General features: G+C 49.7%; 11 protein-coding genes across 11 annotated transcripts; 5 read left to right on the top strand and 6 right to left on the bottom strand.

Annotated features, from left to right (window-relative positions):
• Nucleotides 1-132: 132 nt before the first annotated feature.
• N7477_002132 (uncharacterized protein) lies at nucleotides 133-1,500 on the bottom strand (the record flags this gene model as incomplete). Its single annotated transcript, XM_056963795.1, has 3 exons — nucleotides 133-868; nucleotides 922-999; nucleotides 1,052-1,500. 3 exons carry the CDS (start codon nucleotides 1,498-1,500, stop codon nucleotides 133-135), a joined length of 1,263 nt encoding a protein of 420 aa, XP_056823748.1.
• Nucleotides 1,501-1,869: 369 nt separating this feature from the next.
• N7477_002131 (uncharacterized protein) lies at nucleotides 1,870-3,531 on the top strand (the record flags this gene model as incomplete). Its single annotated transcript, XM_056963794.1, is given in 3 exon segments — nucleotides 1,870-2,167; nucleotides 2,182-3,257; nucleotides 3,313-3,531. 3 exon segments carry the CDS (start codon nucleotides 1,870-1,872, stop codon nucleotides 3,529-3,531), a joined length of 1,593 nt encoding a protein of 530 aa, XP_056823747.1.
• Nucleotides 3,532-4,350: 819 nt separating this feature from the next.
• Nucleotides 4,351-5,283, top strand: N7477_002130 (uncharacterized protein; the record flags this gene model as incomplete). The annotated part of the gene is made up of 1 exon (XM_056963793.1): nucleotides 4,351-5,283. One exon carries the CDS (start codon nucleotides 4,351-4,353, stop codon nucleotides 5,281-5,283), a length of 933 nt encoding a protein of 310 aa, XP_056823746.1.
• Nucleotides 5,284-5,639: 356 nt separating this feature from the next.
• sur2 (sphingosine hydroxylase) lies at nucleotides 5,640-6,961 on the bottom strand (the record flags this gene model as incomplete). The annotated part of the gene is made up of 2 exons (XM_056963792.1): nucleotides 5,640-6,214; nucleotides 6,274-6,961. The coding sequence occupies 2 exons, from the start codon at nucleotides 6,959-6,961 to the stop codon at nucleotides 5,640-5,642; spliced, it is 1,263 nt and encodes a 420-aa protein (XP_056823745.1).
• A 1,482-nt stretch (nucleotides 6,962-8,443) lies between these two features.
• Nucleotides 8,444-9,248, top strand: N7477_002128 (uncharacterized protein; the record flags this gene model as incomplete). Its single annotated transcript, XM_056963791.1, has 4 exons — nucleotides 8,444-8,575; nucleotides 8,639-8,852; nucleotides 8,899-8,984; nucleotides 9,105-9,248. The coding sequence occupies 4 exons, from the start codon at nucleotides 8,444-8,446 to the stop codon at nucleotides 9,246-9,248; spliced, it is 576 nt and encodes a 191-aa protein (XP_056823744.1).
• Nucleotides 9,249-11,710: 2,462 nt separating this feature from the next.
• N7477_002127 (uncharacterized protein) lies at nucleotides 11,711-12,487 on the bottom strand (the record flags this gene model as incomplete). Its single annotated transcript, XM_056963790.1, has 1 exon — nucleotides 11,711-12,487. The coding sequence occupies one exon, from the start codon at nucleotides 12,485-12,487 to the stop codon at nucleotides 11,711-11,713; it is 777 nt and encodes a 258-aa protein (XP_056823743.1).
• Nucleotides 12,488-14,550: 2,063 nt separating this feature from the next.
• On the top strand, nucleotides 14,551-15,066 carry N7477_002126 (transcription factor domain-containing protein; the record flags this gene model as incomplete). The annotated part of the gene is made up of 1 exon (XM_056963789.1): nucleotides 14,551-15,066. One exon carries the CDS (start codon nucleotides 14,551-14,553, stop codon nucleotides 15,064-15,066), a length of 516 nt encoding a protein of 171 aa, XP_056823742.1.
• A 275-nt stretch (nucleotides 15,067-15,341) lies between these two features.
• On the top strand, nucleotides 15,342-16,059 carry N7477_002125 (translationally-controlled tumor protein; the record flags this gene model as incomplete). The annotated part of the gene is made up of 4 exons (XM_056963788.1): nucleotides 15,342-15,356; nucleotides 15,421-15,703; nucleotides 15,763-15,922; nucleotides 15,975-16,059. The coding sequence occupies 4 exons, from the start codon at nucleotides 15,342-15,344 to the stop codon at nucleotides 16,057-16,059; spliced, it is 543 nt and encodes a 180-aa protein (XP_056823741.1).
• Nucleotides 16,060-16,540: 481 nt separating this feature from the next.
• N7477_002124 (putative C6 transcription factor) lies at nucleotides 16,541-20,181 on the bottom strand (the record flags this gene model as incomplete). Its single annotated transcript, XM_056963787.1, has 7 exons — nucleotides 16,541-17,588; nucleotides 17,640-17,756; nucleotides 17,806-17,876; nucleotides 17,934-18,259; nucleotides 18,311-19,328; nucleotides 19,384-19,968; nucleotides 20,026-20,181. The coding sequence occupies 7 exons, from the start codon at nucleotides 20,179-20,181 to the stop codon at nucleotides 16,541-16,543; spliced, it is 3,321 nt and encodes a 1,106-aa protein (XP_056823740.1).
• A 1,114-nt stretch (nucleotides 20,182-21,295) lies between these two features.
• xlnD (beta-xylosidase XylA) lies at nucleotides 21,296-23,672 on the bottom strand (the record flags this gene model as incomplete). Its single annotated transcript, XM_056963786.1, has 2 exons — nucleotides 21,296-23,461; nucleotides 23,499-23,672. The coding sequence occupies 2 exons, from the start codon at nucleotides 23,670-23,672 to the stop codon at nucleotides 21,296-21,298; spliced, it is 2,340 nt and encodes a 779-aa protein (XP_056823739.1).
• Nucleotides 23,673-24,804: 1,132 nt separating this feature from the next.
• On the bottom strand, nucleotides 24,805-26,947 carry N7477_002122 (uncharacterized protein; the record flags this gene model as incomplete). The annotated part of the gene is made up of 5 exons (XM_056963785.1): nucleotides 24,805-25,227; nucleotides 25,332-25,615; nucleotides 25,665-25,782; nucleotides 25,838-26,117; nucleotides 26,172-26,947. 5 exons carry the CDS (start codon nucleotides 26,945-26,947, stop codon nucleotides 24,805-24,807), a joined length of 1,881 nt encoding a protein of 626 aa, XP_056823738.1.
• Between the last annotated feature and the right edge of the window lie 240 nt (nucleotides 26,948-27,187).

Here is a 27,187-nt window from a genome sequence, read left to right as displayed (position 1 = left end):
GCTTCTTATCTAGGTTTAGTCGATGATGTCTGCTAAGGCCAGTGCAGATCCTGAACATTTCCAAATGCACCTATAGGACAGAAGGGTATCGTTCACTGTTCTCGTCAAGTATGGCATGAAAGTATCGAGGCATCAGGAATATGCAATGCATGGTTGTTCTGGCGAGCCTCCATTGCGATATGCCCAAAGACGACTGAAATCCTTGACGCGGAGAGGCCGTCGGTCATGGTGGTAGCTCTCGATGCGAGGAACAGGGAATAGCGTCTCTTCGCGATCCTCTGCCTCTGAGTCATGCACAGTCTCCCCTGGTACCATGTCGCTTTTGGTATCGACCTCCATATCCATGAAGGGATTTGATTCCAGAACTGTCATGTCAGGACCAAGGGTAAACATGTTGTCCAAATAGTGTTGATTCAACAGATGCCCTGATCCAGGGCGAACAAAGAGCCGGCCCATGTAGCGATTCGGGATGTTGGCAAAGCGCAGGACCCCTAGCCAACTCACTGGGTCTGCCGCATTGGCATAGTGTTCAATGTATCCAATAGACCGATTGGCTCGTTGGATACTCGAGCGGTCCCCATTTTCGCATCGCCATGTTCGACGAGGATTGTTGAAGTGGTTAGCAGCATTTCCAAATGTATAAACTTCCAATTTGGCAACAAGATCCTGAGGTATTTCATTTAATAGCCAATCGATGATCAAACTACCCTCGATACCTCCCTGGCTGTGAAGAATGAGGACCACTTTCTCACAAGAGCGATTTAGAAGTGCCTCTTTGACTAGAGGATAGGCAACTCGCACATCGCCAGTGGCATAGGCCAAATCGCGCTGGATCAGACACTCAATCAGGTCAAAAGGTAAGCCCGCACTACGACAATCAGACCATATACCTGAACGGCCAGGGACCCATCGGTAACATACGTGCGGTTGTGTATCCCTGTCACCTTCCGACCAAAGGTGTATGACAACTGATCAATGCTATTCTGTAGCCAATAGTAACTAGGCGAAACCGTCGTTAGTCAGGGATGATTTTCTAGACGTCCGCACTCACCCGCCGGCTACTCCATTTATAAAAAACCACTGTTCCTGCTCATGGCCAGAGGTGTCTACCGGTACTTGTGATACAAGTACTCGTCGAAAGCCGTTCAAAACCAGCATGCAGATCGCATAATTCAGGAACAAACTGGTCGCGACATATATCATGAACCACAGAGCGGGGATCATGAATAGGATTGCAAGCGGCAAGGATAGAAGAAATAGAACCTGTCCGACGGTAAGGATCGCCTGAGTGACCACTGATACTCCCGTCTGGAAGGATGGATAGAGCTCATCGAGCGGCTTTGTGTGTCCGAGGCAAAGAGGCAAAATGAGCTCAGGGGACGCCCATAAATTCCTCAAGACAATTAGGATATCACTCAACACCAGCTTGAGCGGCGATGCGGTGTACGGTAGAGGCGTTGCATTTACGGCTCTCTTGGCAAGACGAACTTGAGACCGCATGATGAAGCTATATATGTCGAATCGAACAAGGATGGACTGAAACACCAGCAAAGCAGAGACAGCGTTGAGGCAACTGCCATCCGCACCTGTCATGTGATGGCGCATTTCCTCGGTCTTCTCAACGCAACATGATGTCGACCCCCAACTGTCCACGAATCCATGGCGGATATGGTTGGGGACACATGCGTCGCAGATCACCAGCCAAATGGACATGTGCTCAGGCCTGTCGTCTTATCACGCTGACTCAACGGCCATGCGAATCGACCATTTGACATGCGAGATCGGCTCTCGCCGTCATCACTGAACCTTTCAAATTGAGCCATTTGTACTCTGAATGGCCTCGAAAGACCGAGCCATATACTACACGCAATGCACGCCACAGACGAAGCTACAGTCATCTCCGAGCTGGAACAGCCCTGGCAGCGAGATCGATTGGTAGAGGTCCACACCGGAAAAGGGAAGCCGGTGTTTGGCCTCCCATTTCAGTCCGCCATCTTCAAATCTGTTCGCTATGGTTCAGTCACCGTAGACAGACTCGGATGCCAGGGTGATGAACATGTCTATGAATTTCATGGCGGCCCAGACAAGGCATTGTTACAGTATTGCTCGCGCCATTACGATGCCTGGGTCAAAGAAGTACCCGGAAGTGAGCATTTGTTCCGCGTTGGTGGGTTTGGCCAGAACCTGGTGGCTTGCGCAATACTTGCATCAGTGACATTGTCCGAATTGGTCGCGACGTGATTGCCCAGGTGAGCTTGCCCCGACAGCCATGCTACAAACTCAATCATCGGTTGCAGGAAAAGAACATGTCGCGATTCGCCCAGGAAAAGTTTCGAACGGGCTGGTTCTATCGTATCATTCAGGAGGGCTCCATACAAGCGGGCGACGAGATTGAGTTCATGACGCGCCCAAGCCCGGAATGGACGGTAGCTCGCGACCAACATTACCTCTACATTGAAGGAGAGAACTACGAGATGATGAAGGAATTGGCTGAAATCAAGGAACTGGGCAGTGAAATCCGCACCATCTTTCAAAACCGGCTCAACAAGATATTTGAAGATCAAGAAGCACGACTATTGGGTGACGACTCCATGGTTCTTGACACGTGGGCCGATTATCGACTTACAAAAAAACGAGAGGAAATGCCTACGGTCGAGGTTCTTGTTTTCGAAGCAATTCAGCCTATCGAATTCCCCGAGAGGGCTCTATCGGGCGCACACGTGCGCTTAAAGTCAGGCGGTCGTCTCATCAGAGTTTATTCCGTAGTTGGAGGAAATCGGAACAGATTCACAGTAGGGGTGGCCCTGGACCGAGATCAAACTCGAGGGGGCTCCCTCTACCTTCATGAGACTATCAGTAACTTAAAGGCGACCTTGTCACTATTAGCAAATTTGCCACGACTTTTCCTCTCGCGAGAGAAGTCGACCACCATATTCTTATCGCCGGAGGTTATTGGAATCACTGGATTGCTTGCATCTGCAGGAGATTTGCAACAAAGGAAAGTGCCCTACCATCTACACTATGTTGTCAGATCCCCAGAAGAGGTGGCGTTCACGGCATATCTACAAACTGTGACCAATGTGACTATTTATTCTAAGAAGCTCGGCAAATCATTTGACGTGTCCAAAGCGCTTCAGCTAGCCGACAGCAACACCCACATCTACTGCTGTTCAGGGGAGAGATTGATGAATGCCGTGCGGGAAACAGCAGATCAACTCGGCCTGCCCGAAGAAAACGTTCATTTCGAGTCATTCCAAGTTAACAGCACGGGCGACTCATTTACTGCCGGACTGACTGAGACCAAAAAGGAAGTGGACGTGGGATCGGGAGAAAAGCCTTCTGGATGCGCTTCGATCTGCCGGTTTTGACATCCCATCTACCTGCGAGGCCGGCAAGTGCGGGACTTGCCGTGTTGGGGTTCGCAGTGGGCGAGCTGAACATCGTGGTACCGGGCTACTTGAGAATGAAAAGGATACTTCGATGCTTAGTTGTGTCTCACGAGGGGTCGGTCGGATCGTGCTTGATCTTTAGATTCGGATATTTGCAGATATTCTTTCATACAATGTCAACAACTTAATCCCATGATGATGATATTTGCAGATTTACGTCAATTTCAATCCAAAACAGTATGCCCGGGCTGCAGTTGATGTTTCCAATGACCTTTGTTGCTTGAAGACGGCACATCATACACAAATGCAGTAAGTCAGACAATGCCAAAGAAGAAGAGGGCTCTCAAATATAAACAAAAAGCCAAGTCGGCCCACTTACAAAACACAATGCGCTTTGTCAGTGAAAGCTATCGAAGAAGAAACAATCGGAGTGTCTCAATTCAGCTTGAATGACTTTTAAGACGGCAGGATGCATCATCTTGGTCTAGTTGAATTAAGGTAGACTGGGTTCAAGACAGGATTTCACTGGAATGGTATATATACTGCCTTCAACCCTTCTTGATCAGAACTAACTTATGATGAATCAAAAATTCAATTGGGTTTGAACACAAGACATCTACTGCAAACCAAGCCGACACTATCGAACACCTAATCATTTGAAGTACTAGCAAAGCTTTCATACATCGCCTCCCTCAAATAGATCTCAGAGTCATGGGGCTCAGCGCTGTGCCAGAACGGCTCACCGTGGGAGCCAACAGAAGACAATCCAAAGCCCGTGAGAGATATCCGCGATCAGTCCGAGAGTTAGGCAAGACGGAGGTGAGGATGCTAACGAATGTTCTGCACCTGAGACAACACAGGCTCATCTTCTCATCTTGTCTCGGACATTGAACAGCTCATTCAGTCCCTGCCGAAGCGATTACGTCGCGCGCCGTTTCTTTCCATCAGTCGGTTCAGGTCGATGGCGCTTTGTGACGTACATAAAGGGTTGAACTCCGATTTGGTCAACAATATCTTGATTCGGGTTCAGCACGAGGTCACCTCGGGGTTCCGTCAAATTGAGGAATATCCGGAGCTCGTTGGCGCCGTCGAGGCAGAAATTCTAGCCAAGCTGCGAGCATTGCAAGGCATGTGGACCAAGCCTGAGGTGGACAAATCGGTGGCTCCTAATGCCTTGCCGTATCAGATCAATAAATGTGCGGCATGCATCATAGCGCGCATCGCAGCAGACAGCGAGATTTTGCGGAATTTGCGCGTGGTCTTGCAGAGTCGCACTCGCACTCGGAAGTATCACCGAGCACCAACTCTCATGTTGTTCGTCGATGAATGCATCCGGCAGTTTGGCAGTGATGAGGCTGAAGAGATTTGTGGCACTGCAAGCAACTTGGCGTTTCAGATGAAGGCTACTCGGAAGGCCTGCATCAAGGCCTGGCTCAATGACAACAAAAATTCGCGTCGCCATCAAAAGAAGCGCCGTGATGATAGACACCGCGACGGAAAGCCCGACGGCTTAAATGGTAGCACTCGCCCAAGTTCTCATCTTCCGTCCATAGACCTCCAACCTGAATATTCTCGAGCCACGCCGGTTCCAGAAGCAGGACTTGAGCCTCTGCGTGTCGGCAGAGTGGATTCTCAGCGTGAAGAGGAGCTTCGCATGAGCAAGGTGAATTTCCAGACCTCCAATCCCAATGGAAGCGAGAATGATTCATTCTTGGACTACTCCAGTAGTGATTACTGGACCGATGCTTCTTGGAATTCAGAAGAGATGGAACCGGCGTCCATTTTGAAACCTCAGCTTCCGCCAAAGCCGCAGTCCCGGGCTCCTGTACGTCAGGAGCAGCCCCGGGTCATGACCACTTGGGACATGATGGTTGATCAATCGAACATGTTCTAGTATCGTTAATTTTTGAGGGGCTTTCTTCTTATGTTGGGGGGAAGGGGCTGTTTCGTATTGTCAGTGCGAATAGAGAGCATCTTGTTGTTGTGCGAATGACATCAAACTTGAATTGTAGGAAACGAATGTTAACTTGTAAGGTAGACATCATCGACACAAGATCACGGTGAGCCGTAGAGAAAACCATGTACACAAAGAATAGACAGTCCTCATATTATTAATACAGCGGGGTCAGGAACCCCATTTACATAAAAAGAAAAAATCGAAAACGCAAGGTCTCAGGGAGGTGGCCGGCAGCTCCGAGGACCAACGAATCATGCATGAGTAGTGAAAACATGTCCAAGTTCATCACGGCTTTAGTTGTGCAGCACGGTCCCTGAGACACCATGGCTGGGTCTCTTCAAGCTGTCCACTGTCTTGCGGCGCAGACGTGTCCGCGTCGCCGGTCCCTCGGAGGAGATTACCACAAGCTCGTGCTCACGTTCCTCGAGAGCAGAGGCTGCCGCCACCTCATCGGCCTGAGCAGCATCTGCGTTAACTTGCTTCTGGGCACTCTCACGAGCCCGCTCGTAGCGGAGCTTGACCTCTCCCGTCCACTGCGTGCTAAACAAGCGGTCCCAGAAAGTAAAGAAGGGCTGAGAGAAATTGCTTTTGATGCCCCAACTCTGGTGGTGGATGTCGTGATAAGCGGCATTGTTGGAGGTGAAGTGCTGCAAGGGGTCCCAAGGGAAGGCGTAGCCGCAGTGGTCGTCCACTGTTTTGATGGTCGACAAGGTGAAGAACCACATGGCCTGGCGGTTGGTCATGCCAGAGACCAAGAACCCAATGCCGGTACCTGCGGTGTCCAAAAGGAATCCCTCAACAGGGTGGTTGTAGAGGGCACCAAAAGCGTAGGGAACGTAGAGTCGGTGGTGACGAGAATGGAAGGTCACTAGTAAGATCAAAATCAGACTAAGAAATGCAAAGGATGTAGGCGCATCGAAAACTTACCATAAAGCCAACGGTTTAGGTGCATGGCCCGGTGCAGGAAGTACTGCCATGTGTCGACGATCGAGACGGCCAGCATAAATTGCAGGGCAGGGACAAAGTACCAGTAGATAAAGCCGGCCAAGGACAACTCCCAGCCTGTGAATGCGGGGGCCGAAACCTCCGCACCATTGTCAAGGATCACGCTCTGCATTACGCCCGGATACGATCCACCGGCTAACACCCCCGCTAGCATGGTGTGTCCGCTCTGCGACACCGACTTGGCCAGGCCAGCAGCGTCGACTCCAACAAGAGCCAAGAGCGGCGGGAAGGCCTTTTGCAAAAACCGGATTCTCTGCGCCCAGACGGCGATATCGTATTCCTCCCGGCCCACGGTCTCCACGGGATCGAAGTACGCCAGGGATGCACCGGCAATCGTCTGGATGATTTGTTGCAAAACCACATCGCGCACAACTTCCCATCGGGTCACGCGGTTTCGCTTTAATACTTCAGCGGGCGTGTGCAGGCGGTACTGCTCGAAGTAGTTGTTCACATCCAAATAGTGGTAGATCATGGACATGGCCCAATAGGCGACAATGGGCAGGATGAGGGCGACATAGTTATCGGGAATGGGCGGGAAGAGCGGTTCGCGAACGGAAGTGGTGTAGCTAGGGAGAGGCGGTAGATCGAAGGTGGTAGAAGCGTTGGCCATGATGGAGGTGTGGTGGCAGAATACCACTTCGTGCAATGAGATGAGGTTCAGGATAACCGCAATCAAGTCGGTCACGAAAGGGAGTCAGCAAGCAACTACCCTGCAGGGAAGTCGGAGGCTGACGGGTAAGCGCGATGCAAATGGTACAGTTGACGTCCAAAGTACCCCGCGATAACAAATACAGTGTGAAAGGAGGGGAACTGAAAAAATATAAAAAGAAAAAAGAGCGATTAGAAGATAAAAAAGATCAGGAGGTGATGAGTGGCGCGAGTTCGGAACCGGTCGTCGCTGTATTGTAACCTTCGTATTACCAGGGTTAAGCTGGTCGATTGGACGGACTAGCGGGCAAATGGTAATTTACCGTAGCAGATTGTATTGGACACCCCATCTGAATCAGCCGGGCATTAGTTGAGCTGCATTCGAACGCCGCGTATCGACATCCTAAGATTATCAGGGACAGAAAAGTAGCCTGCTTATTATTGAGGTGTCTAGGTCTATAAAGAGCCCCTGAATCCGAAATTCCGACCTGATCTATACGGTAGTTCCTGACTGTACAATTCGCGAAAAGACACATCACATGTGATGGGGCCTCCGACTTGATTAGTATACAAGGTACAAGTCCATCGCCGCATGCATAAACAATCTCCGAAACTTGTCATTTGCGTGTGCGCGGCACTGTAAGCGGTCCAGAAACCCCGCCCCCCCCCCCATCTTGTCTTAAGAATCATGCTTCAATGTCACCACCGTCGTTTCGGAATGCTTAAAGGTCCGAACGCCCGTTCGGAGGATTCTCAACTGCGATGGACAATGGGGATCGGGACACGCGATCAACGAGTCGGTGGTCATCCAGTCGTGCGCGAGCGTCATGCATTGTTTAGCTGCGAGTAAGGGCAGCACCGAAGCTGCAAGGACGAGTCAGTCGTGTATTGTTCACGATCAGCCCGGGGTAGGAACTGACTCAGACTGTAGATGCTTATTCCCTCCTTCGCTCCACACATAATACGTTTATCAGCCGGGCACACCACCTCGACGCGCAGATCGTAGAGTTGGAATTCTTCACCCATTCCGACCGTGACAAACAGACGTAGGAATAGCGAGAAAGGAGAGAGAGTATTAGAACGGGGACTTCTGCCTATTACGGCGGGGAGTGCGTCTTATCTAACTTGCCCTCTTTGAACTTCAAGCGGTGGGTGAAGTACTTGATGGCATGGCGAAGAGACCCGGCGTTTCAAATGCAATGACCGGCGTCCTTCCAGCCAAACCCCCGCAATTGTAAGAGGCCGGTCTCGCCCCTCCCCAGCACCGAATAGACATGCTCTCGTATCTCGATCATTTTATCGTTTTAAATGGGATCCCAGCTCATGGAGATAAGCTATCTTCAAGCTAATCTCCAAGCTATTCTTTCCAATGTCATTCTATTGAAGATAAATATCCTGTCAGCCGTGACGGCGGGTCCATTTGCCAGGCGCCTTTCATAACACCATGCAGTCATCCAGCGACAACAAGCTCGAGGCAATCTCCAAGGATGTCGAGATGCATACCAGTCCCGATGTCGAAGAAGGTGAAGAAATCAAGAGAGATCGAGCGTCTATGATTGCCATTGCGGGAATGATTGTAAGTCGCTCCTCAGTGGTTTGGAAGACGGAGGGCTTACTTCGGGGGTCGCGATATCTGTAGGGAACGGGTCTCTTCTTAAGCTCCGGACAGGTAATTGCCATTGCAGGCCCCGCAGGTGCCCTCATAGCCTATATTATCATGGGCTTGATTGCTGCCGGAGTCTCTTACACAACGGGAGAAATTACGGCCTTTATGCCGGTGACGGGTGGATTCATTCGGCATGCAACGAAATTCGTTGAGCTAGCTCTCGGCGCAGCAACGGGCTGGAATTTCTGTAAGCTCATTTCCAGTTCCCCTTGGGCCAAGGCTGATTGTTGTAGGGTATACCAGGGCCATCTCCGCGCCTGCAGAGATTACAGCCACTTCGACTGTGGTTCAATTCTGGAATGTACCCGTCAATGTAGCCGTGTGAATCACCATCTTTGGGTTCTTCATTATCGTCGTCAATTTTTGCGGCGTCCGTCTGTATGGGGAGGTCGGTCGTCAGATTTCACGGATATTGAGCTTGACTGATGAAAATCGCTAGACCGAAGTCGTCTTTGCAACTCTCAAAATCATGCTGATCCTGGGCTTGATCCTCGGCGGCCTTGTGATTGATCTCGGCGGAGGCCCGGATCAGCAACGTCTCGGTTTCCACTACTGGAACACACCCGGTGCATTTAACGAGTGATATCGCCACAGGGTCCACGGGAAGATTCTTAGCATTTTGGAAAGTCCTCTTAACCTCTGCCTTCAGCTATGGTAATATTCAAGTGGTGGCTATCTCGGGTTCGGAGACTCAAAATCCCCGCAAAACAATTCCTGCTGCAACCAGGAAGATCTTCATCCGCGTTTTTCTTTTCTACGTGCTCAGCATATTCATCGTTGGACTTATTGTGTATTATCCCAGAGAACTTCGTGCCCGGGGACTACGAATCACCAATTGATTGACATAGGCCGTACAATGACCCAGACCTCACTTTGTCTACTGGCACTGCACAACAATCACCCCTTCGTGATCGCTTTTCAGCGACCCGGCGTCTCTGTCCTCCCCCATATTATCAACGGAGTGGTCTGCACCTCTGCTATCAGCAGCGGTTCGAGCTGGATTTTCATTGCATCTCGAACCTTATACGGACTCAGTCGAGATGGACACGCCCCTAGGCTGTTTCAAAAGTGTAACCGTTTCGGAACACCTTATCTTGCAGTGGGTCTAACCGTATCACTACTTCCACTTATGTATCTGTCAGTTGGGACCGACTCATCCACTCATCCCTCGTCTTCAACTGGTTTGTGAATATCACTACCGTTGCCGGCTTAATTGGGTGGATTGTGATTGAACTAACTTATCTTCGATTTCACGCGGGCCTTCCAGCACAGGGATACTCGAGGAAAGGTGAGTCACTTGCTATTCAATGTGGGATCGTGTATTTACGAGATCCAGGACTTCCACATCGCAGTCCCTTGCAGCCATTTACGGCATGGGCAACTCTAATCATGGTTATTTTGGTCGTATTGTTCTCTGGTATGTTTGCGCTCGGAACTCCTGCCCGCGACTTGTCTCACTATGACTGAACTGTTGGCTTTGCAGGGTTCGACGTGTTAACTACAGGGAACTTTACCGCAGCCGGGTTCTTGACTTCTTTTTTGAACATTGCCATTTTTGCCGGTATGTCTCTACAATGGTATGTGTATTAGTGTTACTAATGAGGAGCTGATTGTAGTGTTGTACATCTTCTTTAAGTTCTTCTTAAAGTCGAAAATCATCCCACTAAAGGAAATGGATCTACAAACCTAGTACCGGTCCACTGAACAGGAAAAGGAATACAGGCAGTATGCTAGCGAGGAGAACTCAGAACCTTCATGGTTTTATCGCTTAGTTCACTCGATATAATATCCTAGGCCTTGATGAGATCCTTTCACATCTCAAATTTGATATTCTTTCTAGTGTCTTCCATTTAAAAGGGCGTTTTCTCAGGCATCAAACAGCCAGCTTCATTTTTCCGAACTTTCAACTTGTTCTCCATGATTCCAATTGATCAGTACCATTGAAGTACTATCTGTATTCTCCACCGCAGTTGCCCAAGACCTCGAACATCTCATCCTTCTTACTCCTGTCTGTGATCCTCTGCATCCAAAGACCATCCCAGACTAGCCAAGTGGTCTTGCCACTGCTCACTGACACCCATTCGTGCTCCTATAATCACCGCACCCACACATGGAAAGTCCAAAACCCATCTCGTCGCGACGTTGGAGACCGTAACACTATGTTTGCGTGCAAATAGATTGAAGTGTACGGAGGAGCTCCTAAAACACGGCCCAGCCTCCCCAACTGTTGATTATTGAAAAGTACTAGTGATATCAGTCAGCCGAAATTTCATCAGATATTCGAAAAGAGGCACCTTACTTTGCGTTGGCTCGGTGTCATGCTCTCGCTGTATAGATTAGGGGCATCTTGACCAATCAATTTTTTTGCCAGCAACCCCCCCGCACTACATGTGGCATTTGTTAGAACAATACAAATGTCGATGAACGGCAATATTAGAGATACATACAAGTGTGCCATATGTAAGAAGCTTAACGTCATGTTCTTCACAGAACTTGGCCATCTTTACAGTTGGTCGAGAATCAATGAGAGAGAACTATTTCCATTAGCATGAGGCGGAAAATGAATCTAGACATAGCTGCTCACTTGAACCTGGTTCGTAGCAACAGTGATTCCACTGTCGACCACCCTTTGCATATGCTTGGTGTCAAAACTGCAGAGACCGAGATGCTTCACTCGAACGTCTTCTTGTAAGTATCCAAGGGCATCAATATATCGGGTATCATCGTGCTGGGGTTTGCGGTCAGCACAAGCTCCCCTGTAACTTCACATGCTTAGACCCACAAATTGCCAATGGAATTGAAGGAGGTCAATCCTATCGGTGCGCAGCCTATGGCACCGTTCGTTCACGTTGAAACGGACGGCTTCAGGGGTCACAGTATTTAGTTGCGGCAAATATCTGATTTGAAAAGGGACTAGAAGCCCGGTACCGACCCTATTGTTCAAGTATTAGACAGTTGCGCACCATGGAAAGTGGAACGTTACGAACAAATATTATCTCTGCGTCCCCGTAGTGGTCTGCCATGTCAAATGCGGTGAACCCATTTTTAACATATCGAGAGAATTGCTCCATCATTTTGGATCGTGATGCTGTTCCCCAGGCGGGGCTGGAAAGTTGCCACAGTCCTGTAAAGACTCGAGGGATTGCGATGCTGCTCAAATCGAATGTTTCTGGAATCACCGAGATACTCTCCACCAGAGAGAGCACTTGAATCTATCGGTAGTTCCAAGGCAACACAAGGTTCAAGAAGATCTGTCGTCGCTTCGAGCCCTCTTTCTAAAGGGAAGTAGCGTTCAACCCTTTCCCAGCTCAGCTTGCATGTCACTAGCGACTGAAGCAAAGCATTCAGTGGCAATCGCTCTTTGGCAGACAGCTGCCTTAGGCCAGTGACCACGACGAGTGTCTTTTGGACAGCAGTAAGGGTCTGCACAATGAGCCCTTCCAAGGCCGCAAATTCATGGTCGATGCAATGGCAGTCTTGGAGGTTCATCCCTGACACCCGCTCTACAAGGTACTGAAGTAGGGGAATGGCCTCGTAGCATAGTCCGCAGCCGACCATACAGCAAACACGTTTTCGAATCTCCTCAAAAGAGGAATCAGAGTGGAAAAAGTCATTGGCGGCTCCTTCATTGACAGATTTGGAAAAGCGGGAAGCCGTTTCGTGGATAAAATTCTCGGTTTGTTCTTCAAATGTCCCAGTGCAATCGGGCTTACTTGCCAGCATACCACGTAAGACTGCACGTAGACCGTCAAACGGAAGATTGGCAATAATGGTGTCCACCGTCATGTTGACATGCGCCGATTTGGGGGTTTGAACGGTCATATTGTAGTTTGGGAGATGAGGTTGTTCTGACAAGTTTCTGCAAGAGCGTTGAGAAGTTACTGCCTAGGCAACCTTGTCCTAAGTTTGTCTTTAGCTTGCGCCCTCGCCGAATATCGAAGTACCCCGGTGACCAAAGTGGATACACCGGCGTTCTAGATGACATTAAAGACGACAAAGATCACGTAAGTCACCGGTCAACTTGTCAGCTTTTTATTTTGGAGAGGTAAGAGACTCAAGATTGTTGTTGGTTGAACAGGACAGATTGATAACCAATATGGAAGTCGCGGGGAACCGGGTTAGTTATTGGCGCATTGGCGCTAGTGACTCAACGTTCCCTTCCTAACATATTATCAAATTTGATCTCTGCGGACGGAAAGAATCCAGGTATTCCTCATTGTACCGGTCAGGATGTCGTCCCGAAGTTTGATAGATGTGCATGGCACAACGCTAGGTAAGATAGCCCGACGACGCCGAGGAATGTATCCTGATTCTTTGACAGCATACAATGCCTGTCTTGCATGTAGAAAGGTGAAAATGAAGTGCAGAATAACACAAGGTGCAATTGAATGTGATCGTTGCTCGCGGAAGTCCTTCGTTTGTACGTTTTGCGAGCATCGTCGAGGCAGGAAGCCAGGCACAAGGTATGAGAATTGATCGTTTTATCGAGTATTTAGATTCATCTCATCTCCATGATAGACTCAAAGGCAGAAAAAACGGAGAAGGTCTGGGTTTGCAAGACTCGACATCACACGGCTCGCAAGGGAATATCACTTCCGGGATCTCATCCACGTCAGAAAGAAAGACATGTCAACTTTCTGGACACAACCAGGGGCCTTGCAGCCGCATGGCTTGCTCAGCCAGCAGGCGATCAGAGGTAGTTTCTCGCTTCAAAATGTGCTGAGCGCTCATCCCATCTCTGCCACACTCAACGGCGAGAGCAGATCTATCCCCGGAAACGATCTAGTGGTATCATGCCTGATCAATCATCAGGTCGCCCGCTCATTTATTTGATAAGTGAGCTGATCGCCATGTCTTCATATAGAAAAGCCCACTTAAACCGTAAACCAGTTTCATGACAAAATTGAATCCATATGTTAGCCAGCTCGACCCCGAATTGCACTCCTTTGCATATGTACGACACAAGTCCTCCTTCCTGTTTACAACGGTGCTGGCGGCGGCATCCAAGGCCTTCGATTCCGCCTTGTACCATACACTGCATGCATATGTTGAGGAACTGTTCTCTCAATGCCTACGCCAAGGTGAAAAATTCACCGAATCAGTCCAGCCAATTCTGATTCTTACCTACTGGAAGGGACCCAATGATGCTCGTGCCTGGATGTCACTTGGTCTTGCAATCAGGATGGGGTTAGACTTGAACTGGCATGTATCAACACCTCATGGAGAAATTTCTACGGACAGCGATCGAAGAGAGGCTAGAAATGTAGAGCGAACCTGGCTGGTCCTTTTTGTCTACGACCGCAGGTGAGAGCACTATCCCAACAACACCTGGCGCTTTACTTACCTCCACAAGCATGAGTCTACAGACTGGAAAGCCGTGGATGATCGACAGAGGTCAATTGATTGAGTCAGCAAACACTTGGTGGCAAAATGCATGTTCTATCTCTAACGATCGGTTGCTTTGCAGCTTTTTTTCTCTGCGTTTGTTGGCAGCGGATGCTTTTGGATGGCTGCGACCATTCTCATCGTCACAAGGCCCATTACTGTCTAGTCTTCAAAGGCACATTGATTCATGGGAAAGTAAATGGATGAGTATGATCGAGCCCGGTATTGATCTATCAAATCATTTTCAATGGACAACAAAAGACTGAGTAACACGACAGGGACATGCCATTCGTTCATGATCCAGTTCTACGGGGCCCACCTACGGCTGCAGTTGTTTTCTTTTCCTCTTCAGGATACGCTTTTCAACCCGAAGACAGACGAAGCGGCAGAGATCAAGCCATTTTGGATTAGCTATGAAAGTGCTCTCTTCATGCTCAAATTGGTGACAGACTTCTCGTCTCTATTGTACCTTGCTCAAGTTTCTCATGAAGGTTGGCGTCATGGGCTCAAAGTCCATGACGGTTGATATGGAGTCGACTGTTCTGGGACTAATTGACAAGGCTGCTGCTGCATTCAATTGCCAGTCTGCGCCCCCCGGCTCCAGCTGTACCTTGCAGGCCCGGTTCCTGGAGAATCTCCTTGCCCAGTACCGAGCTGCGCAAAGCTGGCCGATAGCAGCTCCACGGCCTCCGACTTTGGTATCTGAAAATATCTCTTCCCGTGACTACTTCTCTCACCAAGCCATGGCGATCCCTGGTGCCACCTCAACCGCCCCTACCTCATCCCAGGTGCCAGTCCTCACCACTGCCCTCAATGACACTAGCGCGCAAATAATTGCACCCAAAACCACTCTTCCCAACTCGAATGTAGATTCAAGTCCATCGAACGAAGTTTTGGAGACTCCACAGCTGTCAGATGAGCGCACAGATTTACTATATCAAGAAGAGATGTGGATCGACATGGTCGCCAATGCAGGGTTTGATCTTCACGATGGCATCTTCTATCAAGTACAGTAGGCAGTCCATTTGATACACTCGGTCTTTTATGACATAGCGTACTATTTCATAATAGCCATACAATATATACTTCCTCTGTATACACTTCCCAGATTGGGCGAGCACCAGCATAGCTGAGTCAGCACCATGCAATCCCAATGCAAACACGTGTGCAAACTCCCCCCACCAGCCGCCACTAAAAAAAACTTCTTTCCCCTCCTTTTCTGTTTTTCCTCTCTTCCCCTCCAGCCCCATTCCTTCTTCTCCAAAAGACTTCTTCCTTTAGAACCGCCACCATGATTATCTACGAGGTACACCTCTCTGTCTTACCGTCTTTCGAAGGCGCATATAGGACTTGTCAACTGATCATCGCAGGACATTATCTCCGGAGACGAGATTCTCTCCGATACCTTCAACATTAAGCCCGCCGCTGACTGCCCTATTCTCTGGGAGACCGACTGCCGCAAGTACCTCAAGAAGGCCAACGAGGACTTCACTCTTGAGGGTGCCAACCCCTCTGCTGAGGACGGCGAGGAGGAGGGTGGTGAGGGCGAGGCTGTCATGGTTCACGACATTGAGGACCAGTTCCGCCTCGTCTGGCTCAAGCAGGAGGAGGGTCTCAAGCCCTCCAAGGATGGCTTCAAGTCTCACCTTAAGAGTTCGTTTTGTGTCGATCTTCAAACGTCAACGATTCAACTAACCAGTTTACTTTTCTAGCTTACCTCAAGAAGGTCATGAAGAAGCTCGAGGAGAACGGTGCCCCCGCCGAATCCATTGCCGAGTTCAAGGCCGGTGCCCCTGCTGCCATGAAGAAGATTCTCGCCAACTACGACAACTACGATGTCTTGATGGGCCAGTCCATGGATGGTGATGCCATGTATGTCTCCATTGGCATCCATTAAACTGTTACTCCCACTAACTCATACTAGGCACGTTCTGATTGACTTCCGTGAGGATGGTGTTACCCCCTACGCCACCGTCTGGAAGCACGGTTTCAAGGAGACCAAGGTTTAAGCCTCTGATCTTCTCGGCGAATTTCTTAAAAATGCACTTGACTTGAAGAAAGCGAGCTACGAAGAAACGCGACTTCTCTGCATCCATGGCTAAACTGGACACGGGGATATGTCTATTCTCTCCCGCCGGGCCTTTTGTCTGTTCTGGCTTTACATTTCGCACCTTCGTATCCTAATTGATCGATCCATCCGATCGTCAAGAGTTACGCCTCATGAATCGATATACTGTTACGTCTTCAATAATGCTGTTTCCGTAGAGAGATGCGGTGGTCGTAGGAGAACTTCTCCATGAAACAAAACGTGTTATTTTGAGAAACGCTGGTAGTAACTAGGATCTACAATTGATGTTGGAAGTCGGGAGATCATCAGCCGAACTGCCTTTTTTAGCTCTCCTGATGTACAAATCGAGGTCTCCAACTGCCGATCATGGCGCTATATTACATTTGCATTATTTTCAAAAAAGATGTTCCCCAAGTTTGTTATCAATAGTACCCAGACCAATTGCTTGGGGAAGGTCCTTCGGAGTTTGCCGAGCCCTGTTCTGTCCAGACTGGCGGCAGTCCAACATCACTTGGTGTAGTGACGGGGAATGCATTGGCCCCCAGAGCGCCGGGGGTATTCCCGGATGGAACTCCAAGATGGGCAAAATCTAGCCCTGCCACAGGATCCAGCTCCATAAGCTCATCGGCGACGGGTAGTTGCTGTCCGAATACAGCATCCCACTGGTCCCAGTCGAAGTTCAGATTAGGATCCACCATGAAAGGTGGAGTGGGGACTCCCATTTGGGGAGCAGGTGAGGCTGGATCCATGAAAGGCATTTGTGGGGAGGTGCTGTTGGGGATGGCTTGCTGAGGGGGTTCAGGAACGGTGGAAGCGGCAGTGGGGGAGTGGGTCGCAGGGGGGCCTGCCAAAGCGGATGTTGTTGGTGATGTCGCCATGGCAGATTGAGCAGCCATAGTACTTGCTCCGGAAATGTTGACAGCTGCCTGCGTGCGGTGGTCTTGAGTGGTTGGGTGAGAAGAAGTTTGGTTCAGGGGAGGTAGTTGGTATGCATATCGCAGAGGACTGGGGCGGAGAGAAGCTGAAGAAACAGCAGGATTGGGAAGTAAATGGGCACGAGTCATGCTATAAAAGGTTTTGTTGAAATCCGATAACTGCCGATCTGGAGCCACAGGTTGGCGTGGTGCCGTTGCTGCTGCAGAGGGAGGTTCAGCCCCCGAGTTGAACGAACTGCAAAGATTTCCTGACTCCCCTGCTGGTGACGCGAGGCCGGCTTGGATTTGATCCTGTTCCGTCCAAAGCATTTGCGGATTGAGGCCAGCCTTTTGCCAGGCTTTCTGGCGGAGACGGCGGATCATATCCCAAGCTTCACGTCCGCCATCCTTGAGTGGCCGCTGTGTAGAAATACCATCTTCGCCGCCTACAACGCCTCCATCTGGCCCGGACAGAGCCAGGATCCGATCAATGAACGCGCGAGACTTTGATGCTTCCGGACTATATGGTCGTTCATACAGGTCGATGAGCATGATCCTGGCAAGAATTGATTAGCTTTCAGAAAATTTTGAAAAAAGATTCACATACATCGTCGCATGCATGGGCTGGTGATTCCCAGGCCAGCTCCACTGGAACGGTTGGAAGTCAGGGTCTGTGGCAAGCTGAATGAATTTTTCCATAAATCCATGGCAGTGACGGAGTGCACTAGAGCTGTTAGAAAGAAGTTAATCGTGAATGGAATTTCAAGACTCACCTTTGTCGTGCGGCGGGCCAAATTCGGCTGCGAGCATTCTTGAGAAATGGTTGGTACGCGACACAAAATGCCTAAGATGACTAGTCAGCAAGAAGAAACAGCACTGCTTTGCAGTTTGCATGACCGACCTTGTCAATATAAAGCGACAAAATAATCCTCGCCCACTTATGGAATGAAGCATGGACTGGAGAATGGTATTGTTCCGGGCAGCCGTTTATACCTTCGCCAGGTGGCTCTGGGTCCGCAGAACTAGCCTCCATGGGGGACTTGGACATGGACAGAGCGCGACCAGAAGATCCCGGAGTACCGTCTGTAGCCTTTCGATCAGGGATCCTGTCCACTATTGAGTTCAACTTGAGCTGAAGATCGAGAAGAACTACCCGAAGTTCTTCCATGTCTCTGCGAGTCACTGGTCTCGTACCCAGCTGAATTTTCAAAATACGGCGAACGGCACCTTTTCACTGTGGTTAGCTCTATAATTGAATGACATATAAACCGCACTCACGGGCCATTATGTATTTGCCTCTTGCGTTGAGATAGAACACATTCACCATTGAGGGTCCCCCGCCAAGCAATGGGTCATCGGGGTTGTCCGGGACTCGTTGGTTGGTCGCCACCAGCTGTTCATATCGCTCGGCTGCTGGGGTACCGAGCAGGGTGTCCTTCACTTCACTCGTTTCTCGTACATCCCAGTAATTCTCCTCACTGACTAATGGAGGCAGCCCACTGGACATTGCTACCACACCATCCATGTGTATGATATGCCACCACAACCGGCGCCGATATTCTGCCTCGCAGGGCTCGATCCCAAATTTTGCCGGGTCACGATGTAGACCCATGGTTTGTGCCACTCTCATCGCGAGACTGATAAATAAGCTGCTTGTCAAGGGCTCTTCCTCTTTGGACAGAATCGTCTGGACAATGAGATATGCGGCTAGTCCTTGCAGGGAAGGGCTCCGTGGAAAGGAAATCTTCGTCAACCAACGAGTAACCTCCTCGCTATACATATTCGACAACGAGACTCGAGACAGGACGTTGAACTCGGCCTTGATGGTTCGGATCGATATTGTCACTGATCCGCCGTACCAGATGGCGTATAGCAGTGGTAAAAACGAAGGATTCGGACAAGGCTCTCCGGAATAACTGCTATAATCATACCAGTCCCAGAATTCATCGTAGAGCTTCAGGACAGTTGGTGGATGGATAACGGGGCTGATGGCATGGACGCCCGACATGAAAGCCTTGTACAAAATATGGCTCTGGCGTCTGGACGGAACATGCTCAAGCATCTCTGGTTCGACGACTGTTTCCTTTATGGTCGGGGATCCACCAGTTGGAAAGATGATTGATTGTTGAAAGGAACCGCGCGGCGATCTTGATGAGGTTGCATACGTCGAGCTGTCAGTAGACTGCTTCCACGGTTGGCGGCCGTTCGTCATGAGATCGTTCTCATTGTTGGCATCTGAGACTTGCTGTTCATGCGACCGGTTTTGATCCCTTAACAGTTGATTAAGATCATTGATCTTCAATTCATGTTAGAAAAGTTCACGTAAAGGAGGAGGACCAGAACCGGCATACCTCATGGGAAATGTAAGCCCAGTATGTTGTTCCCACGTATCTCGATCTTCCGCCATCCTCCAGACTCAGATGCCCGAGATTCAGACTTCCCACCGGATCAACCAAATCTGTTGCTTGTCCAGATGGGATGGGGAACTCTTCACCACCAGACTCTGTAGGAGCCCGACGAGGACTCGATTGCTGGGAAGGGTCGAAGGTCTCATTCCGTGCATTTCTTTGTCGCAAATCCTGCATGAGAGCTGACCCCAGACCAGCGCTTGACGCGACCGACTGCTCTTCGATAGCTTCGGGAGCCTGACTGGCCCCACCAATTCGTTCAATCATGGTCATCAGCTTATCCAGTCGACTTTCGATCGCTCGAGGGTCTGGTTTATGATCTGGCGATGACTCGGCCTCCCTCAAATTTCCATAGATTGATTGCAACTCGTCCACATTCTCTTCCCAGGTTCTTGAAGTTCCCCTCCTTCGTTTCACACCTTGCCCACTTCGAAAAGGACCATCGCGCTCCTCTTCCCGCTTTTGCGACGACACATCGTATACGCACTCGGCCCCGGTCTTCGCGCAGTTCCCGCAGATCGGATGCACCTAAACCAGAGACGGAATTAGCAAATCCTTGCAGGTAATAGCGACCGAGGTGCATACTTTGTCGCATTTCACCTTTCGCCGGCGACAGGTGTGGCAACTGTAACTTGCGCGGTTTCGGGTGATCTGACGACCTCCGGTCAGCGAGCCCCGCGCCGAGGCAGCCCCCGAGGCAGGTTCCGAGCGCGGCTGGACGCTTAATGGACTGGTGTCCATAGTCCGGCAGTACGATTCGACCGCAGGGCTGTGATCTGAGAAGTGCGAAACGCGGATTGCCGATTGCGGGGAACGAACTCAACGACGTCGGAGCCAATGACCGTATCCACTTCAGGTCGACACCTGGTCCACGAGGCTGCCACCCGGAGATCACATCTGGGATTTTCCGTTTCATCTGTACAGTCTTCCTCCATCTCAAACAAACTTATATGACTATTAGACAATACTAATGAATGCTTGTCTTATGTACCTCATAGAGACAATCTTTCTGCATCAAAAATGAGAGACTATGCGTGTTTCGAAAACATGTGGGTTGATTTTTCTCCAAATTGAGGCCCCTGTCGATCTAAATGACCTATCGGTTTCTTCCTATGTGGTGATATCTCAGTTCAAACTTTATTTTATGCGAGTATTAGCAGCTGCGAGACATATCAATTGTCCTTTGGAGCATATCTTTCTCGATGCCAAGCGGATGTCACGCAATCTGCACATTATACGTATGACATGATCATGATCTAGCTCCTGGCCACTGCGAAGGCCGCTGCAGCACAATGCTAGAGGGACTAGACGCATCCATTAAGGATTCCGCTGGTCAAGTGGTGGCTATGACGGGACTGCTAGTGTAGATGGGAGTTGTCAAAGTTCTCGAGGGATTACTTGCTGCCAATGTGAATGGACCGCTGACTTCTTCTACAGGCGGGTCTAGCAGGGAGATGCGTTGACTGGAACAGGATCAAAAGACACAGCCACCGAGGTACAATATTCCGCTATCGCCACTGCGGATACTGCTGGAACGGCTCTTCTCACTGCAATGGCCGTGGGCGCAATAGTTTCCGCTACTCACATGGTGTATACTTGATTAATGTATTTTTCCAAGATGTTAGTCCTCTTCCACGTCCTATCTTAAACTAGAATTACAAGACAAGGTCCTTGGTGATTGATCTTTTAAGGACCTCTTAAATGCCTAGAGATTTTGGCTGCTCTGTCAAGTTTCTCCGCTCAGATACTTGTTTAATTTGAACTGATTTATTGTTCCATCTTTTTGCGATATGGATTCTATCCGAGGAGGTTGTGCAAAACATGCCGACATATTTTCGACTTCTTGAAATCAAGATCACGCAGAAGGGATCTGCTGCTCGACAAGCGGCCACTTTGAAATGACTGTCTCATCTCCAGTCAAGGTAAATGACAAGACTGCAGATCTTTCGTTGTTCAAGGCCAACTCGTACTTCCCAGGATAGACGATACGGTTGCCGAGGGAATCAGTGCGAGCAACATTATCCAGCGAGACAGGGATGGTCATTGCCTGGGAGGTGTGAGATTTCAAAGAACCGAGCCGATCGAAACCAACCAGCCACTTATTGGGAAGAGGCTTGGGCCCGGCAGTTGTGTTGGCAAACAGCATGGCTGTGTAATCTGAGAGAACATTTCCTGTGTTGGTGACAGAAACAGTGAAGTTCAAGAAGGGCAGCTGCTCCACTGTATTGTAACCTTCGTGAGACCGCGACAAAAGGTCAACAATATCGAATGAGCTTCCGTTGCTCAAGCTTCTTGAGCGTGCAAGCGAGGTCTTGAAGGTTGTGTAAAACAGGCCGTGTCCAAACTCGAAAACGGGCTTTCCAGTATACCACATGTATGTCTGGCCGGGATTATTTCCGCTGGGACGGAGATTCATATCCGTGGCGGGGAAATCCAAAGCGTACTTTGCAGGATACTGAGTCGTTGTCAGTCGACCAGCGGGCGCCCGTTTTCCGGTGATGATATCCAGAAGAGCCTGTCCGCCGGATTGACCTGGGTATCCACCCCAGATGAGAGCGTTGACATTCTTGTTGGCCTTGAGAGATGAGGAATCAACTTGACCACCACCCATTTGCAAAACGATGACCGGTTTGCCCAGTTCGCTGAGTTTTTTAATGAGTTGAAGCTGGTTTCCTGGCCATGTAATGTTGGAGCGGTCCATGCCCTCTGCTTCAACGGTGTTGTCAATGCCTCCGGCGAAAATGATTGCATCGGATTTCCCGGCGGCAGACATTGCATCGTCAAATCCAATGGTGGACTCTGAAGATATGTTGGTACCGAAGGCGTAATTGACCTCCAGGCTCGAGGCTTCCAGAGCCGCCAATGGACTGGTCAAGTAGGGGGCGTCTCCATAGTAATTGCCTTGCATCTGTTGGGTAGCGTTGCCCCAAGGTCCAACCAATGCGATACTACTAATGTTGCTAGATAGAGGCAGGATTCCATCATTCTTGAGCAAAACAATACCCTCCACGGCAGCCTCGTATGAGATGCTCCATGCGTCAGTAGTGACAACGTCAGACCAATCAAGGTTGCGATATTCGCTATTGTTGCCGTCAAAGTAACCCAGACTCACGAGATTCGAATAAAGTCGGATGACTCCACGCTCGATCTCGCTCCGGGAGATTTCGCCCTGGATGAATGATTCATTCAAGTAGTACGGATAAGATGTTCCGCAATCAATGTCCGTCCCAGCGCGTATGGAGTCAGCTGCCGCACTGGAGACATTGTGAGCATACTCGTGTGGATTGAAGACGTTGTACACCGCATCGCAATCGGATGAGACATATCCGTCTTCCACAAAGTTCCATGTGTCACGAAGGAGAGTCTGCAGGAGGAACGAGTTGGCCGAGCTTGGCACGCCATTGACCGCATTGTACGATGACATGACACTGTGTACCCGCGCATCGCGAACTGCAGTGAGGAATTGAGGAGTGAAGTACTCTGCCAGATCTTGCTGGGTAATGTTCATATCGTTACCCAGACGAGAGTGGCCACCCCAGTTCTCGATGTCGTATCCGGCATAGTGCTTAGCCGTGGCCACGAGCTTCAAGTGCTCCGGGTCCACTCCACCCTGCATACCGGTGATGTACTCGTAGGCATAGGCCGAGCACAGGCAGTAGGCATCCTCACCGGGAGTCTCCTGACCACGGCCCCAGACGGGATGGCGGAAAGAGTTGATATTTGGCGCGTATGCATCCAGACCATACCGACCGACGTTGTTAAATGCGCGGCCCTGGGTTGAAATAATGCCACCGATCTGATTAATCAAGGTGCGGTTCAGGGCGGCCATGGACAAAATGGGAGAAGGGAACGAGGTGGCCCAACTATAGTCGCCCGAGTCCGAGAAGTTGGCGCGGTCCAGCCCATGGAGGCCCTCACTCCACACCTGATATGGTGGTAGACCGAGACGAGGAATTCCTGGGATGTTGTTACCCGTGCTATTCACAAGCTCCTCGAAACGTAAACATCGAAACAAGCGCCACTGCACGATCATGAGGTCGTGCCGAGGTGTCGCACACCAGGGTTTTGTTCAATGGGCTCTTGGAGCAGTCAGGGAAGGAAAGGTCAATTGTCGCCAGAGTCCAAGCATCGAGATTGGGTTGGGGCTCCGTCGAATAGTCCACATAGCTAGTGTTGGCCTGAGCCCACGCCGCCGGCGCCAAAGCCGCCAGCAAGAACAATGCAGCAGACATTGTTGGGATCGCACTTGGTCTGTTGCATGCAAGGATGCCTCCTCAATTTATACCCCCCTCGTGCAGCTACATGCCGGGCCGTACGCCGGCTATGAACAGATTCCCCAAACCCCGGAGGAATCGCCAACTTCTCCACATCCACGCCGAACGCGGCAGGTCCTGCAGCCGATCCCGACGCTTTGCCGGAGCCCGTCCATGCGGGGATTCTCCGGACTTCACTGAATCTTCCTATTTAGCCTGAATTTGAAGATGACGTTGATCGGATGTCAAAATCTGTCGGCGATACATCGGCTTAACTTCCATAGTTCCATGAGCGAGCACTGCTGTCTACCATCAACACAGACCGACTTTGGCAATATGCCAAGGGGTTGATGCAAACATGTTTACCTCTAGCATTCACATTCCTTAAAGTAAAGCCCTACACCAGTCCAGCTCCGTAGTCAATATCAGTACGCTTGCTAGCCAATGGAGGCCGATGTGGCTTTCTGTAATTATTGAATCAAGTTGACAAATAGGCTGAACTCGATGCACAGTCTTCTCAGCATAGACTTACTTTTTGTCTAACCTATTTCTCTCGACCCCTCTCATGCATGAGCGTATAATGGCGGTCGGAGCTTCAGGTGGTTTGATGCATTTTCTCCACTATCGAGTTTTTTTCTCCATTTTATCATCAAATACAGAAGAGAGACCATCGGCTTAATGTTCCTGATCTTTATCCTGCGTGCACGATCTGAATATGTGGTACTTCATGAAATACTTGATTCTTGATTGGCGCTTATGATAGGACCGGTCGGGTTACGGATTCCGTTCCATCCATTCTGTGCCCTGGACTCTTCTCGTTCGTTTTCTGGGGATTCCGCTGTGGACCTCTCTAGACTGGTTTTTACCCCTGTCCAAAAGTTTTGTATATAAAGCAATCCACAAAATTAACGCTCAAAGTAGTGTCACGGCCATAACTTTGAAGCCCATTATGCCCAATAGAGTCTGGCTATATGGCCAATTCACTAAATTCTTGCCTCAATTTAGTCTTGATACGCAGCTAAATAAAAGTCTTCGCTTACCAATATGCATGCTTCTTACATGTTCTTGAATAAGACTTGCTGGATCCACTAACTTTCAGATGTTACATCATCTAGTACGAAATCTTAAACACCCAGGCGAATCGGTCAGCGGCTGCAATGTCCTTGCTGATGGACAAAGTCACGGAGCCATTACTGTCCTTTCTGCTCGGCACGACTGTTCCATGCATCTTTCCTCCCACGACCGTAACTTGGTCACCATGCACGTAAGGAACGGGACTTGACAGGGTCAGGGTGCCGTTAGGTTTGGTGAGGTTGTGAATATAGAACGCCTCTTGTGACGTAGTGAATCTGACCTCGTTTCCTTCTTCGGGGGTAACAAACCAATAAGTAGTATTGAAAATGGCCTCGGCATGGCTCTTGATCCAAGTACCAGCCTGACGCAGATGATTTTGCTCCACATCTACAATCGTTCCATCTGCAGTAGGACCAACGTCGAGAAGTAAGTTTCCGTTCTTGCTGACAATGTCAACAAGCTGGGCCACGATCGAAGAGGCATTCATATAGCTTGCCACAGGTGTAGCTCGGTTGTAGCCATAACTATAGGGATCCATTCCCAAGTTCCCTCCCATTTTCGAACCTGCACGCCGTGGTAGGAAGCATATTCTGGCGTATCAAAGTCGCCCGGAAGACCACAGCGGGAATTCATGACGACCTGGCGGTTTTCTTTGGCCGCCCGATTGAACCATTCCGATGCAAATTCAAGAGTCCGATTAGGTCCACCAATATCACACCACATAATCTCCGTACCCATGTCGGCTAGGGTGTTCATCTCGGGAAGCACCTTGTCGGTAACATAGTCATTGACCGGCACCCATCCTGTATACGGTAAAGTTTTGTTTGTGAATGGGTCAGTGGCGTTCCCTAGCGGATGTCAGCATAGCTCAAATCCCATTCTATTGATTTAGATTACCCCCTGGCCAACTGGAAAAGCCATATTTCCTATAATCGGGGTTGAACCACTCCGGTAAAGAATAGTACACTGCACGGTGGAGCTGTGGCTGGTACTTTTTTGCTGCATCGAATAGTTCCTGAGTGGATATTGATAAGCAGCATTCTAAGTGCGATCTAGCGCCTTGAAATCACCTGGATCAAGTTTCTGTGTGGTTTCATAGCCACGGAAGTCCTCTTCGTCACGTTCTCCGGAAGATCGAACAATGCATACCCTTCATGATGCTTGCTGACTTGGACGAAATAATTGGCACCGGCATCGGCAAAGAGATCTACCCATTCTTTCGGATTCCAGGCATCAGCAGTGAAGTTCTGGATGAAATCGTCGTACACGACATCTGGACCGTATTTCTCCAGATGGTAGTCGTATACGTCAGTTGGATAATTCGGCCCTTGGCCGAGCCACCACCAATACCTAGTGAAGCTGTTAGTTGAAGCTTACACACATGTGATAATTTCTTCCAATCACCATTCCGCATAGCTTTCTCTGGGGCCCGTATTGGCCCAGGCCGGTACTGAGTAAGTTCCCCAGTGAATGAAGATCCCATACTTGGCATCATTATACCAGGTTGGCGACTCATGGCTGTAAATAGACTCATAGGTAGCCTCATAAAGTCTAATACCATAGGTTGCCTGGAATGTATACTTGACAGATGCAATATTGCGACCCTTAATTACAACCGTGGCTGGACCAGTGGTTCCAGGTGTCACGCCCTTGCGGTTGCGAACACCAACCTCGACTATGGCCTGATCACCGGGTCCAAGACGGTGGATTACACCCTCTCCCACGGTTTCAAGGCCCGGAGACTCGATGTGAACACGCACGCTACTATTCCGTAGGGCAAATGAAGATCCAAGGTTGTTAACGAGAACTTCCACGATTTGTACTTTGTCAGTACCTTCCATCCACTTCTGGGTTGAGCGGGCATATTGCGTCTCCAATTGGATTGTAGGTGAACTGTGGTCCAACACCGGTAACATGGACAATGCAAATACGTGCAGCTTGGTTTCAACCGAAGCACCTCCCGGAGAGGTCGCTGACCCAGACGAGGACTTGGGAAAAGTCAACGAGACAAGCTCCCTCGAGGAGTCGAGCCAGTTGATGGTTTGGAAAATGTTGGATCTATTGAAGTTCGTGGTATTTTCAGTCAAGTAAGATGAAAACACCAAGTCTCCTCGCCGGATATGGCCAACTCCACCAAGCTGGGACCAGCAGCGATCCAGTGGTTTTGCTGCCATCAGCATATTTGGCAATTATCGAGCCAGCTGCCATTCCTGATTCTGACGAGGCAAGCATCTGGTAGCTAAAGTATTTCGCAGGGGGTACTTTGACCTCTTGGCCTTTTGATAGAACATTGTCATAGCCAGAGAAATTGTATGCTGAGAAGCGATAATTGAATCCTCCATATGAGAAGCTCTCTGGTGGCATTTCCGTGGCCGGGTAAGAGTCTAGGTAATGCATGTCAATCAAGTTGCATGTTGGTC

Source organism: Penicillium maclennaniae (genome assembly GCF_028827695.1).
Source record: "Penicillium maclennaniae strain IBT 15551 chromosome Unknown utg000003l:1.0-5670915.0:1.0-5674809.0, whole genome shotgun sequence".
In the NCBI taxonomy this organism is placed as follows: Eukaryota; Fungi; Ascomycota; class Eurotiomycetes; order Eurotiales; family Aspergillaceae; genus Penicillium; species Penicillium maclennaniae.
The sequence above is the reverse complement of the archived record's forward strand: the minus strand, read 5'-3'. Positions and strand labels throughout refer to the sequence as shown.